This window comes from Notamacropus eugenii, chromosome 6 (genome assembly GCF_028372415.1).
Source record: "Notamacropus eugenii isolate mMacEug1 chromosome 6, mMacEug1.pri_v2, whole genome shotgun sequence".
Taxonomy (NCBI): Eukaryota; Metazoa; Chordata; class Mammalia; order Diprotodontia; family Macropodidae; genus Notamacropus; species Notamacropus eugenii.
In genome coordinates, this window is record NC_092877.1 from 211,783,679 (window position 1) to 211,798,348 (window position 14,670).

General features: G+C 37.6%; 1 protein-coding gene across 3 annotated transcripts in view; it reads right to left on the reverse strand.

The window, feature by feature from the left end:
* Positions 1-14,670, reverse strand: part of NAXD (NAD(P)HX dehydratase) — a 66,627-nt gene that overhangs the window by 16,716 nt on the left and 35,241 nt on the right. For all 3 annotated transcript variants that reach the window (XM_072621974.1, XM_072621975.1, XM_072621973.1), the window contains one exon: positions 7,212-7,320. In XM_072621974.1, coding sequence (XP_072478075.1) covers positions 7,212-7,320 — 109 coding nt within the window. The remainder of the gene's footprint in view (positions 1-7,211; positions 7,321-14,670) is intronic.

A 14,670-nucleotide genomic window follows, 5' to 3' on the forward strand; every position in this document is an offset into this window, starting at 1 on the left:
CCCTGAATTTAGAACTTCATGTCTCTCCTTTTTAACTTTGAGTAAGGTGTTCAGACAGTCCCCTCATGCCTGGTACATATTTGCTTCATATCTCTATCTCTTACAATCCAGAGTTTCCTTCCACCACCAACAACAAAATCTTCTCTCTCTCCTCAAGTTATCGTGGATATGCTTATCTGCTTATATGCCCAGTACATAGCTAAGTACTTAGTGAGTACTTATTGAGTGACTGTTGTAGTCCCCTTCTCAGAGGAATACAAGATCCATGCGGGCAGGGACAGTTTTTCATTTTGTCTTTTGGTCAATAGCAGGCCCTTAATAAATACTTGTTGGACTGACAGAGTAAACAACATTCTGTACCCTTAGTCTCCACTCCAAACATCTCTACTGAGAATAAAGCAGTGCGTTTCATTATCTGTTTTAGGAACCAACATTTTTTTCCTAAAACTGTTCTTATAAGATGATGACATGTTTTTAAATTCATCTTCCATGATCTGGCCTAAAAAAAATCTTATGTACACATACTTTAAAAATGGATTTAGGGAATGAAGCCAAGAAAGATGATGGACTGAGAGGAAGCAGTTCTCCTTCACAAACTCCTCCAATCATATCTAGAAAATAAACCAGACTGAATCCTGATGGAAAAATCTAGAAAAAGTCACATGAGCCATTTGTCCAGCTCATCTTGGCATAAGGGAGACAGGGAGGTCTGTAGACACCAGGGGCAGGTAGGAACGAGTACACAGGCAGCCCCCGGGGAGAGGCTATGCACCAGGGCAAGAGAAGGCTTCAGACACACACCTAGGCACTATAATGGGAAAGGTGAAAACTGGCATCTCTGGTACCCTCTCCCTAGCTCTAGGTCACAGATACAGGACAGAATGAGAAGAGGACTTGGGTAGGGGGGTGGTATTTGCAAGAAAGGAAACCCTGGGCTGTGTATAGAGAAAAAAAGGAAATTCAGAAGCCAGCAGTAGTTGTAGCACAAAGGAGGGTCTCAACCTGACCTAGAAAGGGATAACCAGGGTAGAAATCCCAGACCAAAGGAAGATCTACAATTCAGCCCTTCCAGGCCAACAGAGCTTTCTAACTACCTGATAAAGGCTGAGCCCAGGAACAGTTTACATCTGTACAAACCTAAACCCAGGTCAAGAAAGTGCAAAGCTCAGACCAAGGGGGTAGCTATCAGACTCTACTCTAGATCAGACCGCTTTGGGAATGCTGAAAAGCCTGTAGGTTCCCAGTCTTTCCGTGAGATTGTGGAATGATCCAATACTCAAGAGCCCAAGAAAGCTGCAAACAGGCTAGCATAAAGCCTTCCCTTCAGAGGCATCACAATGTCCAATCCTAACATCTAGTCTCAAGTAGGGAAGTAGTCTAAAAGAATGGCAAATTAAAAAAAATTAAAAAGAACCCCAACATAATGAGTTATTATTATAGTGGCAGGGACTCTCAAGACCCAATCCCAGAAGAAAAAGACTGCAAAACATCTACAAGCAACTTCTCAGAGAAAAAGGCACCCTGAGCACAAAGTCAATTAGAATTCCTGAAGGAGGTGAAGTAAGGGTTAAAAAGAAAAAGAGTTAAAAATGTTTTCATAAATGAAATGAGAGTGCTTGAAGGAAAAACTGGAAAAGAAATGAAAGTCACGAAAGAAAGCATTGGAGAAGGAATTAAGAGCTTGGCACAAGATGTACAAAAACCCTGCCTGAGCCACAAACCCCTCAAAAAGGAGAATGGACCGGAGAAGCCAGTAACTGCATGAGGCATATTTGTAATAGGTTTTGCTCTTCTTGTATTCTCAATGATTAAAACAAAATGACATTAATAGCTATACATGTTTTGGTTTTTCTGGCTTTCTCAATGGGGAGGAAGAAAGTGGGGAAGGGGAGAAAGGGAAGGTTAATCTTCGAAAATAAAATAAGATTTCACGTAGAAATAAACAAATAAAAAGGGACATGATCAACCAATTCCCCCTGGCACCCAATGAGATCTCTTGAAACAATTCCCTGGATTTTCTACATCAGATCTGTTTCTTTTTGTGTCTTGAGAATTTTTTAGAAGATCTTTCCAATCCTCCCGGGCTAATTCTTCTGTAGAATTTTAGTCCATGGAGTCTTACTTAACTTCTTTTGGAAGAAACCTACTCTCTTAAATACAAGGTGGAGTCATTTCATCTATGCTTGGCTTTCCTTTCATTCTCTAGTACAAATTCTAAGATGGAATGGTCACTTCCCCACAAAGTTCCCACCATTTTTATATTAACTACCTACTACTTTATACCCTGTACCTACTATAAAAGAAAAGTAAGATGTGGCAATAGCTAACATATGCAGTCTCTCCCAAAACCTTCAGCAAGAGTTGGTTTACTTAATTCTAGGATGACTGTTGACAAGAACATTAAGGGGTCCAGGGTCAACACTGATGGCCCAATAATTTGCCATAAAGACCAACTAAACTATCAACACACTGGGCCAGGGACATAATATTCAAAGATCAAGTATCTTTCAACAATCATGACTCTTCTTGGGGGATGGAATAGTACCTGAGTGAGGGTCCTGGCAAGAGAGGCCTTTCTCAACTCTATTTACAGAAGGTACAGTGTGACTTGTTTCTTGGTTACTACTCATTTTTTTTCCCCATGATCTGCCAAAGCTGGAAAAGCCAGTCCCTCGGATAACAAATAATCCAAGAGTACCAAGTACTACTAGGTGAAAGAAGGCAACAATGCAGACTCAAGACATGCTTGGCAAAAACAACCATGCTGCTCACAAATGGGAATTCCCTAGTGAGAATTCTTCCCCCATCTCCCTACCCCACCATGAGACCAAAATCCATCTCCTCTAAACTATTATTAAATTCCATTTTTTTGTAAGTGGATAAAATTTAAAGCATCTGAATGGTACCACCTGACAAACTACTTATACTCACCATGCTAATTCCACATCCCTTCAAAACCAGTAGAATCTTCAATGCCTTTAATTTGCACGACATGTCATCCAGTGCTACTTTTAAATTGTATTTGATTGTCTCTCAAATTATTTTTCCTGAATGCACCCACTGCTGGCTCATTAATCACTCCCTATTCTCTCAACCCTTTTAAAAAAGAAATGAATAGCTACTTGTTCCACCACCGAGGCTTCTATTATCACAGCTTCTTATTTCAGAATTGAACCATCACCTCCTTCTGAAGCACACAGGCAATCTGTTCACAGCTCTCATCCTCCTTCCTGTTCTCTCAATCGACATCCAGAAGCTGGATGCTGTGTCTCCTTTCTTATCACTACTTCCAGGTCTAAACAGCAAATCCTTCGCTGACAGCATCCCAAATTTGGGCATTTCCACGAACACAAACTGATTGTGCTTTGACAACCGGAGTGGTAGCAGCACATGTGGATTACAAGGTTTAAGGTTCTGTCCTTTCATTCATTACTGTAGCAACACAGCATTATGCATGAATTCACACTTGCAAAGAGCTTGTAACTTAAGGTACTTTTTTCTTGCAAAATTAATGATCAACGAGTGGGGACTGAATGAGTCACTGCTAAATAAAGAAATTTAAGTTCATCTGAATCAATGAAAACATCAATAGATCTTTTATTTTTGCTGTTAGTGTTTGTGAGTGATAACTAAACTATGTCAGATCTGGGCCGTCTGAGAAGGCAAGGATGAAAACCAATTCATTACAGAAAAAAGCAGACTGGAAGAGCTATTTAAAATGAAATTCTCAACAGCAGATAATTTATGACCTTATCTACTGCTCTGATTTATAATCACAATTATTCTGAACCAGACACATACTTCTCATTTCCCTGCTTTTGACATGCTCCAAGTTCTCTTCCAGTTCATGGTATGTACGATTAATAAAAATAGTCCTTGAAATGGTTTTTCAAATCAGAGACTTTATTTGTCCATGGAAAATTTTGCAAGACAATGACTGAAGTGAGAAATATTACTTTCCAGCTGCCAACCTAGGACTTATCAATAGTTCTAAATTAGGTCTGTGTAGTAGCATCTACTGATCTAATTAAATTGAAATAAAACTGTTTAAAGCCATTCTAAACAAATTCTATTAAAACATTTAAATGGATTTTGTCTATATTGAACACTGATGAAATATATAACATAGGAATACTTCATGGAAACTCTCTGTGCTGGTTGGTGATGTACTTTTCTTTTTGGAGGGGGGAAGGCAAGACAATTGGGGCTAAGTGACTTATTCAAGGTCACACAGCTAGTAAGGGTCAAGTGTCTGAGGTCAGAGTTGAACTCAGTTCCTCCTGTCTCACTGTGCCACCTAACTGGTGATGTATTTAAATTGAGTTCCTTTATCATCAAAGAAAGAAAGAACCAACATGGAGTATTTAGATTCACAAGGAAACAAGAAAATCCTGAATGCTGGCAGATGGGGGGAGAGGAACCTTTATTCTGTGACAGAACAACAGGAACTATGTTTTTCACTGATAAAGGCCATCCATGAACACACATTTATTAAGCTCCTATTATGTATCATGCACTGTTTTAGACACAAGGGATTCAAAAGATGAAAATAAAAATAAACTCTGCCTTCAAGGAGCTTATATTTGAATAGGGAAAATAAAATATACAAGTATAAGTATATACAGAATGTTACATACATGTTTTATGTATATGGGTATACCATATACACACATATCTACATATACACCTACCCACATATTTTATGTACACATACACATATACACACATGCACACACACAAAATTCAAGGTAGTTAAATAAAAAGTTGATAGGAAAGGAGGGTACTATCAGAAAAGACTAGGTTAATTGGAAGAGGTTTCATGTAGAAAGTAGTGAGTGACTCATAGAGACAGAAGAAGGAAAGAGCCCATTGCTGGTATGGGGGATGGCCAGTAGAAAGGGACACAAACAGCAGATAGAATATCATCTATGACTAAAGGGAAGGCAAGTTTGGCTACAGCAGAAAATACAGGAAGGGGGATAATGCATAGTGAGGTTGGCTAGACTGCTTGTGAAAGACTTTAAAAGCCAAACAGGAATTTATATGTGATCGTAGGGGCAACAGGGAGCCACTGAGGTGTCCTAATAGCAGAGTGACATGGTCAGAGCTATGCTTATGGAAAATCACCTCAGCACTTGTGTGGAATGTGAACTGGAGCAGGGAGAGGCTTGTGGCAGGAAGACCCATGGAGAAAGTCACTGCAAAAGTCAAGATAAGAGAGGCAATGAAGGTCGGAACCAGTGTGGGGGCTTTCTCAACTGAAAAAAGAGGTCTCGAGAGAAATGTTGTACAACCCACAAGATTTTGTAAATAATTGGATATGTGGGGTGAGAGAGAGGGAAACTGAGGACAAGTAAGTTTGCCAGTGTGGACACTAGAAGAATTGGTGGTGCCTTCAACAGAAAAGGGAAGTGTGAAAGAGGGGTAAAAGCCTGAAGTGAAAGATAATGAATTCTGTTTTGAACATGTTGCGTTTAAAATGTCTCAGGGATGCCCAATTTGGAATGTCTGATACCTAGCGGAAGATAGGAGACTGAAACTCCAGCAGAGAGTAAGCCTGGACATCTAGGTCTCTTCAGAGATGATACTTTAATCCACGAAAACTGATGAGGTCATACAGCAAGGTGTAAAAAGAGACTAGGGACCTGAATTAGGTACACCCACAGTTAAAGATGATAAACCAGCAAAGGAGACTGAGGAGTAGTCAGACAGGTGAGAAGAAACCCAAGAGAACATTTAGGGCGAGAGACTCGTCAACAGTGTCCAAAGCAAGAGAGGTCAAGAGATACAAAGACTGAAAAAAAGACCATCACAGCTGATAATTAAGAAATTGGTGGTGACCTTGAATGCTGAGTGAGAGAAAAGTAAATCAGAAGGGACCTCAGACTCATAAAGTATCTAAGGCCAAGACTCCTAGTCCTGATGAATGGGTTCCAGAAAGGAAAAGTAGCTTTTGTTGACTAAGGAGTCTGGTGGATGAAGTCCTGAGAGATGGAAAAGAAAGCAGGAAACCTGTGTCACAGCCCATTTCTCATTCCTCCAATAGGTCCCACTGAATGCTCATCTGGCTTTAAAATCCTAAATTACTGCGTTAGTAGACAGGAGAAGAATTTCCATAAAAGTATGGATTCCAACCCACAATCCTAGTATATTATACATTGGTCCCCTTTATATTTTCTGTGATGTAGTCAAACTTGCCTTCTTTTGTTTAAAACACATGATACTTCTCCTATCTCCATGCCTTTGCTTAGGTTGTGCCCCTCATGCCTAGAATGCACTCCCCAGTCTTCTTTCCATCTCTTAGAATTCCTAATTTTCTTCAAAGCTTAGCTTGAATACTACCTTCCAAATCAGCCCTTTCTTGATTCTCCCCAGTTGTAAGAGCCTTCCACTAAAAATTACCTTCTAACAACTTATATATCTACATAGTCTCCTTATAGAATGGAAGCAATTTGAAATGCTTGGCACTTGTCCGTCTTCCCCCAAAGCTTTTCCTCATAGCATCATTTTATATGCTATGCATATCATATATCACATTGTGTACACACACACACACACACACACACACACACACACACACACACACACACACACACATATAGTACAAACATCTCTGGAACTTTTGTCATGAATATAAAGAATATATGAGGAAGTGGTATTAAATCCCCAATTTATCAGTATGAGCTTAATAAATCCTTATTGAAAAATCAGAATTTAAAATATTAACTCACAGAGGACATGAACTTGGACCATTTGTGCTTTTACCATTTTCCAAGTTCATCTACTAAGAATGAAAATTTTAAAAGTGACTCCCTCGGGTCTTTGAATAAGATCATCACATAAGTTTAAGGTATATGTAAAATGTAAAAATGACAATATGTAAAAAATGACCCTGCAGTTGATTTTTTTTAAGGCCTGAGCACCTCTGTGCTTCTTTTCTGTTTATATTCAAAAAGATGTTTTTAATATGCAAACATATTTAGACAGATTGCTTTCATATAATTTATGGAAATACCTCATTATTATATTAATTTAGATTTACTTCCTCAATTATTAAGTTATCATATTTATTCCACAACAAAGTCCTGGCATGCTAAACAAAGGAAGCACTTTTAACACTGAAAAATAAGGAAAATTTAAAAAATTTGACTTTGGTGTAGAGCATTAAAATTTAGTGATTAAAGGAGAGAACCAACGGTTAGATACATTACCTTAGCATTCTCTAGTAGGGCATCATCTCTGCCTAAGCCCGGTCCTACGACAATGGTATGTAATCTGGGTAACCACTTATCAACTTCTTGAACAGCATTAGAACTATCACTAAGTAGAAAAAAAGGACAAAATTAGAGCACAATTTTATCCCTCCATTAAAGTCCTAAAATGATGCCTTGTTTTAGAGTAGAGGTGACTAAAAGCTATACTCTTTGTCCAAGAAAGCTGGAAAGCTCTTGAGCCCAAATGACATACCGCACGTTTGACAAGAAAAGGCCAGCCTGTGGAAGTTGGGTAAGATTTATCACATCAAAAGCCTGGTGAAAGGGGATGAATTTTTGTTTATATTAACTCATGAAGACCAGCTAATAGGGCTACAAGGGTCTATGATCTGCATCACTGATGAGAATATTATATGATAAATACTGAGGCAGTCACAGATACTCTAGGTACTGAAGTAATTTAAAATTCACACACTGATTAGATTAGATTAGAGCAAGAAATTGCTGACAGTTTCACAGTTACCTTTGCCTCCTAAAAGTTAATCAACTAGTTTCAAAAGTTAATCAAACTAAAAGTTAAATTCACATCCAAAGTCAAGTGCATCATCTCTGGCTAAGTCCGGTCCTGTGATAATAGTATATAATCTGAGTGCTATTATAATATTCAGTCATATTTAGTTGTGTCCAACTTTTTGTGACCCCATCTGGTGTGTTCTTGGCCAAGACACTAGAGTGGTTTGCCATGTCCTTCTCTAGCTCATTTTTACAGATGAGGAAAATGAGGCAAACAGGGTTAAGTGACTTTCCCCAGGATCACAGTAGTATATGGCTGAGGCCAGATTTGAACTTGAGTCTTCCTGACTCCAGGCCCAACACTTTATTCACTGTGCCATATAGGAATAAGTACTTATGAAGAACTTAGTAGGTGCTAGACGCTGCATTAGAAGATGGAATGAAATAATCCCTGCTCAAGAAGTGTACTAGGTATGTTTGCTTGCATCACACGTAACTTTACACAAGGGCATTTTTTGAAAAGTGGGGACATGGAGACAGTACAATACAGTGGGGAAAGGACTGGTTCTGAAGTCAGAAGATTTCCGGCATCTACCACAGTGCCTGGCACATAGTGGGAGCTTTAGAAATAGACTTGAGTTTAAAAGGCTCCGCTCCTGTTTAGTGACCTTCAGGAAGTTACTTAAACCTGTCTGCGCCTCATAATCCTCATCTATGATATAAGAACAGGGTTGTGTTCTAACGCCGCAGAGGTCCCTTGCAGCTCTAGACTGATGATCCAATGTATCTCTTCAAATCAGGTTTCCTAAGCCAAATCATATTGTAAATGCACTTGAAGGAACTCACTATTTATAGAGTACTATGATGAATCCTTCAGTTAAGGAAAAAAATCCTTGTGGAGAGCACTTTGTGCTTTCCCATTCAGCAGCCATTTGGCTGAATTACAGGATCTTACGAAAGAAGATACTTCAAGAAATCATCAAGCCAGCTTGTCTCCTGAGGCATCAGACAGTCATGTAGTCACTGCCTGAGCAAGTCTGACACTAGGGAACTTGGTGCTTTTTAAGGTTTTTATTAGGATGTATTTATTTATTAAAATAATTTATTTAAAATTTGTGAGAATTTATTGAATTTTATTTCATTTATTAGAATTTGCAATTTGTTAAAATAAACTTATTAGAAATTTATTGGATATTACAGTTTATCAGAATATTATTTTTTATTAGATTATAATTTATTAGAAATAGAAATTTATTAAAATATATATTAGAAATAAATTTATTAGAAATTTGTCATTATTATTTATTATTTCTTTTATTTATTAGAAGGTATAATTTATTAGAATAACTTAGGAATTTCTTATGATTATTTATTAGAATGTTTATTTTATTAGCATTTATATTTATTAGAAATAAGTTAATTAGAAAATATATTATTCATGATTTATTAGAAATGTATTATGATTGATTATATTTGTCTTATTTATTAGAATTTATAATTTATTAGAAATAAACTTAGAATGATTTAATATAAATATATTGTTTATTATAATTTACTAGAATATTTGTTTTACTTATTAGAATTTATAATTTTTTAGAAATAAATTTATTGGAATAATTGAAAATAAACTGAAAGGTAAGTTGTTCGAGGCCAGCTCTCTTTCCACTACACAATGCTGCCTCTCTTAATAGAATATAAGGAAGATCAAATATGCACAATTGTAAAGGAGTGCCTGTCCTACTTCCATGCTATTTGGCTTTGTTAGTGTTTCCAAAATTCAATCACAAGAAAAATGCAAAGTAAAAGAAAGTTCTTTACATATCCTTTAAAACCATTTTAAGCATATAAGAAATTTCTGAGTCCTTGTAAGGACCCCAAGTTACTCTCGGAAACAAGGGTCCACCTTTTTAATGGGGCGTTGTATGGCCCCAAGTCCCAGGAACCTTGAAGAAATGAACCTGAAGGTCACCCAAAGGGCACTGGCGTGGTGCAACCCATTTTGAATGAGGATTTATAAAGAAGCGGGGAAAAAAAGACATTATCAAAGAAATTTATGAACAGAAAAGGGGAAGGAAGGTCGGTCATCCAGTGATAGTATGAGTTAATGAACAGACAACCCATGTGCTCCAGAGGTATCTTTGTAAAAGAAATCAAGGAAGGTGTCCAGAACATTAGTGGATCCCCACTGTGGAAAACTTACGGCAGGACACAGACAAGAATTACCCAGGATGGGCAGGTACGGGCAGGTTATAACCTGTAGATCTGTGTCACTATAGGGAACAATTCACTGATGAGATACAACTCTTTGAGTAAGGGATTTGTTTCTTCAGTAACCTTTCTTGGTTATAGGAGAGATATTTGAACAATCAGTAGATATGAGTTGCATTTTTTATTTATTTTAATTTATTATGTCTTCTTCCCCTTATCCCCACTTAACCATCTTTTTAAAAATGCTCTCCCAACACACATACTCAAGGCAAAATCAATTCCCATTCTTAGCCATGTCCAAAAATGTCTACCTCATTCTGGATTGCAGAATGGGGGTGGAAGGATTCATCTTCAGTCCTCCGGACTCAGGCCTTATCATTGTGACATGAATTTTACCTTAGTTTTCTACTGGAATGGTCTCAGAGAGGCATCCTTCCATGATTATTTTTAGCATTCCAGGAAGGAAGTACATCAAAACACAAATCCAAAAAAATGCATCATGAAACAGGAGTCTTTAAGGGAAATATGAATGTCAAATTAAATCTACATACAGTAAATTTCATTACAGCATCACCAAATTTCAGCTTTGGAAGGAATGTCAGTAAGGGTCTTCAAATGACTGCCTTGAGAGCCAAATAGTTGGGAGTTTTGGGGTGTTGAAGGGGAGCTAAGAATAGTTTTTACATTTTTAAGTACAATAAAACTTTATTTAAAGATGCATAAACCATCCTAATCTTGTCTAACTCAAACCCAAATAAAAATCTCTTCAACAATTTCTCTGACAAGTAATCACCCAGTCTTTCCTTAAAAGCCTAAAATAATGGAATCTCACAATTTCCTGAGGCATCCCATTATACTTTGGGATAGTCCTATGTAAAATATACAACAGATTACTGGAGCATAAGAGACAGAATAGGAACTGGATGCGCCATTTCAATAGTAAATAGAATGCCCACAAAAGCAAACTTCTGTGACCAATGGAGCTGAACACCATCTCCAAAACTTTGAGTCTCACACTTGACAAAAGACTTTATGACTTGTCCCAGAGTCATACCACCAGAAGGAGTTAGAAGCAGAACTAGAACCCAAGTCTTCCTGGCTTAGAGGCCAATTCTCTTTCCTCCACACAACGCTGTCTCTTAACAGAATATAAGGAAGATCAACTATGCACAATCCTGGCTCAAATTAGGTCTCTAATGAGTAAGATGGCTCAGAACATTTGCAGTGTGAGGAAGCAATAATTTAGTTTTTGGTGTATCCAAAGATAACTTACCTCTGTATCCTAATTCATTTAACTCAGAGACATATTTGTATTTAAAAGCCCATAAAACAAATAAATACATAAGAAGCACTGAATAATACCCCACATAAAGGAAATAAATGATCATGTGAATGATTAGACTGCTGCCTATACTTCCTCAGACAGGACTAATTAGTTAAGTAAGAGATTCTACAGTTAATTAGAGCCCTTAGTAACTGGGATAAATGGAAGTATCTTTCTAGTTCCACAATTATGTTAGACTTCCACAAAGAAACTTATGGGTTTCCCAAACTAAGAAACACCACGGCTAATTATTCTCCTCTCTCCCTCCCCACCCTCAACATATACACAATCACCTCCAAGGTGATCATTTACAATCCAAGCTGTCTACATGTTAATTATCATCTTTAATTATCCATAGCAATTTTAACTCTAAGGATGGCTTCTTCATTCTGTTATCCAGCACAGACCTGCTGGTGTTTGCTTGGGAAATGCAAATTAGTTTTAATTTCAGACAATGTAAAACATAATTAAGAAGGAAGATTTGTTAACATAAAATCATAATGCATGACACAAAGGGAAAAAATCTGGAATCATTCCTGCTGTGCATTTATTCACTGATTTCTTCCTCTTGGCACAGGGGTTATCAACCTAATGTCCATAAAACTGTTTTTGTATTATTTTGATAACTGTATTTTACTGGTTTCCTTTGAGATCTTATAGGTATCTAATTTTATGCATTTTCAAAACATCATTCTGAGGATTCCATTGTCTTCACCACACTGCCAAAAGGGTCCATGACCCAAAAAAGATTAAGAGCTTCAACCTTAGAAAAAGTAATGCATTTTACAATCAACCCTAGATTAATTTCCTCTTTATTTACTATGACTGGGGAATCTCTTTAGACAAAATATAAGGAAAGCTGCATGCTGCAGAATTGATGCTTTTGAATTGTGGTGCTGGAGAAGACTTTTGAGAGTTCCCTGGACAACAACATCAGATCAGTCAATATTTACAGAAATTAATTCTGACTATCCACTGGAAGGTCAAATACTGAAGCATAAATCCTTCGGCCACACACAATGAGAAGACAGGACTCGCTGGAAAAGACCGTGATGTTGGGAAAGACTGAAGGCAAAACGAAAAGGGATGGCAGAGGATGAGATGGATAGAGAGTGTCATGGAGCAATGAACATGCACTTGGACTTCAAGAGACAGTGGAGGATAGAAGAGTCTGGCCCATGGGATCATGAAAAGTTGCACATGACTGAAAGACGTAACAATAATGACAATGAACATATGTGATAATAAGGATTACTAATATTCCAAAAATTATGAAAAACTGAAAACAATCAAACACTTTATACTAAAACTGTAATGAATAAACATTACATCTTTCTTTGATCAGAAGCATTTCCAATTTTCAGTGACTTGGAGTCATCATTGTGAACATCAATTAGCAGTCGTTACAGTCCTATAAAAGGAATCTACTTTTCTTATAGTTTTAATATATCATTTAATCCAGAAGCTAATCAATCAAATAAACACTGATCAAGCACTTTCTTTGTGGCAAACATCTCATTAAATATTAGGGAAATGTATACTTATGTACATACACAGAAACACATATAGAAGTTCCATTTATCACACACACACACACACACACCAACACACACACACAGCTGTGGGAGCAACAGCTGTGATTCATGTCACTGTGAAGATTTCCAAGTATGGAAACTCTACCTATGCAGACCTTAACTCCTCTGCAATTCACAGTAAGTAGGGTTGCTTGGGACACTGAGAAGAGGTTAGGTAACTTGTCAATGGTCACACTGATGTAGCAGGACATGAACCCAGGTCTCTGACTCCAAGGCCAGCCCTCTAAGTCATTGATTATGTCACCCTGTTTCCCATATATATTACTGTCAACCTGATGAGTATCTGGTCACTGGATTCAGATGACCAGAGGAGAAGTGAGGCTGGTGACCTGCACAGCCCTCCCTCACTCAAAACAAAGTCAAGTGCAAGTCATGTCATCCTTTCTCTGATGGCGTGGTCTTCTTCAGTAATGAAGGACGAACACACACACACTGTAATAATCAGAGGTAAAAAGCATAGACACGTTTCCTGTTTAACTATGGTTCAGAAGACAAGTATGCTGTAATAATTGTCTTTTTAAAAAGAGTATTTTATTTTTTTCTCCAGTGGCATGTAAAACCAATCTTCAACATTTGCATTTTAAAAATTTTGATCTCCAAATTCTCTCCCTATTCTCCTCCTCTCCCCACTCTGAGATGGTAAGCAATGGGATATAGGTTATATATGTGCAATCAGTCATGTAAAACATATTTCCATGTTAGTCATGTTATGGAAGAAAACTCAAATGTGATGATTACCTTTCCCCATCTTGTGACCCATCTCCCATGTTAATGATTTCTACACTTGTTTTTGTTGTATGCTCTCTCCTCTCCTCAAAGAATAACTTACCTACCCTTCTTTAAGCATTCTTGTATCCTATTTCATTTAAAACTGGGGAAGCTAGGTGACATAGAGGATAAAGCACCAAGCCAGGAAGACCCAATTTCAAATCCGACCTCAGACACTTACTAGCTGTGTGACCCTGGGCAAGTCACTTAACTCTGCTTGACTCAGTTTCTCATCTGTAAGACGAGCTAGAGAAGGAAATGGCAAACCAGTGCAATATTTTGGCCAAGAAAACCTCAAAGGAGGTCACAAAAAAATCAGACATGACTGAAACAACTAAGCAAAAAAATCTTTTAACTGAGAAAAGTAGTTCTAATTACATTAGAGTGGCCACAGAACAAATAAATACATATGAAACTGGATAATTCGATTAGATTTAGATTTCTGCATCAATTTATTTTTTTATTTTCAATTCCAAATTCTCTCCTTCCCCCCACTCCCTATTCTACTCACTGAAAAGGCAAGAAAGGTGATATCTATTATACAAGAGAAGCTACTCTGCATTTGTTCATAAAAAAGCCTGTCAAGTTCATGTCTCTCATTCCTGAATAACACCACAACGCAAAGACAACATAAATCAGCCCCTTTCTGAACTCCCCCTTCATGAGTGGGTTACAGCTACATCAGGGGCTCATTGAAGAAAACTTCTGACCTACGAGCCTTTGGTACTGCTGATGCCAAAAGCTAGGAGAGAGCCAAGTAACTTGCTACAAACTCCAAGGGCATGTCCCATCTGTCTTAAGGTAAGTCAGCCAGCAACGTCTATATTTTAAAAGAGCAGCACATTCACTTTCTTTATCAACAGTGCTACAAATTCTGTTTCAAAACTTTCATTAGCATTTCCTCTGCATGTTGACCAGCAGCTGTTCTCTATAAACAAGGTAATTAACATACCCATTTCAGCACCACATGTCACGGCCACAATGAACAAAGCCTCAACGCCTGTAAGACTGACAATATCCCAGAATCTCATTTTTGCAGCCTTTGTCC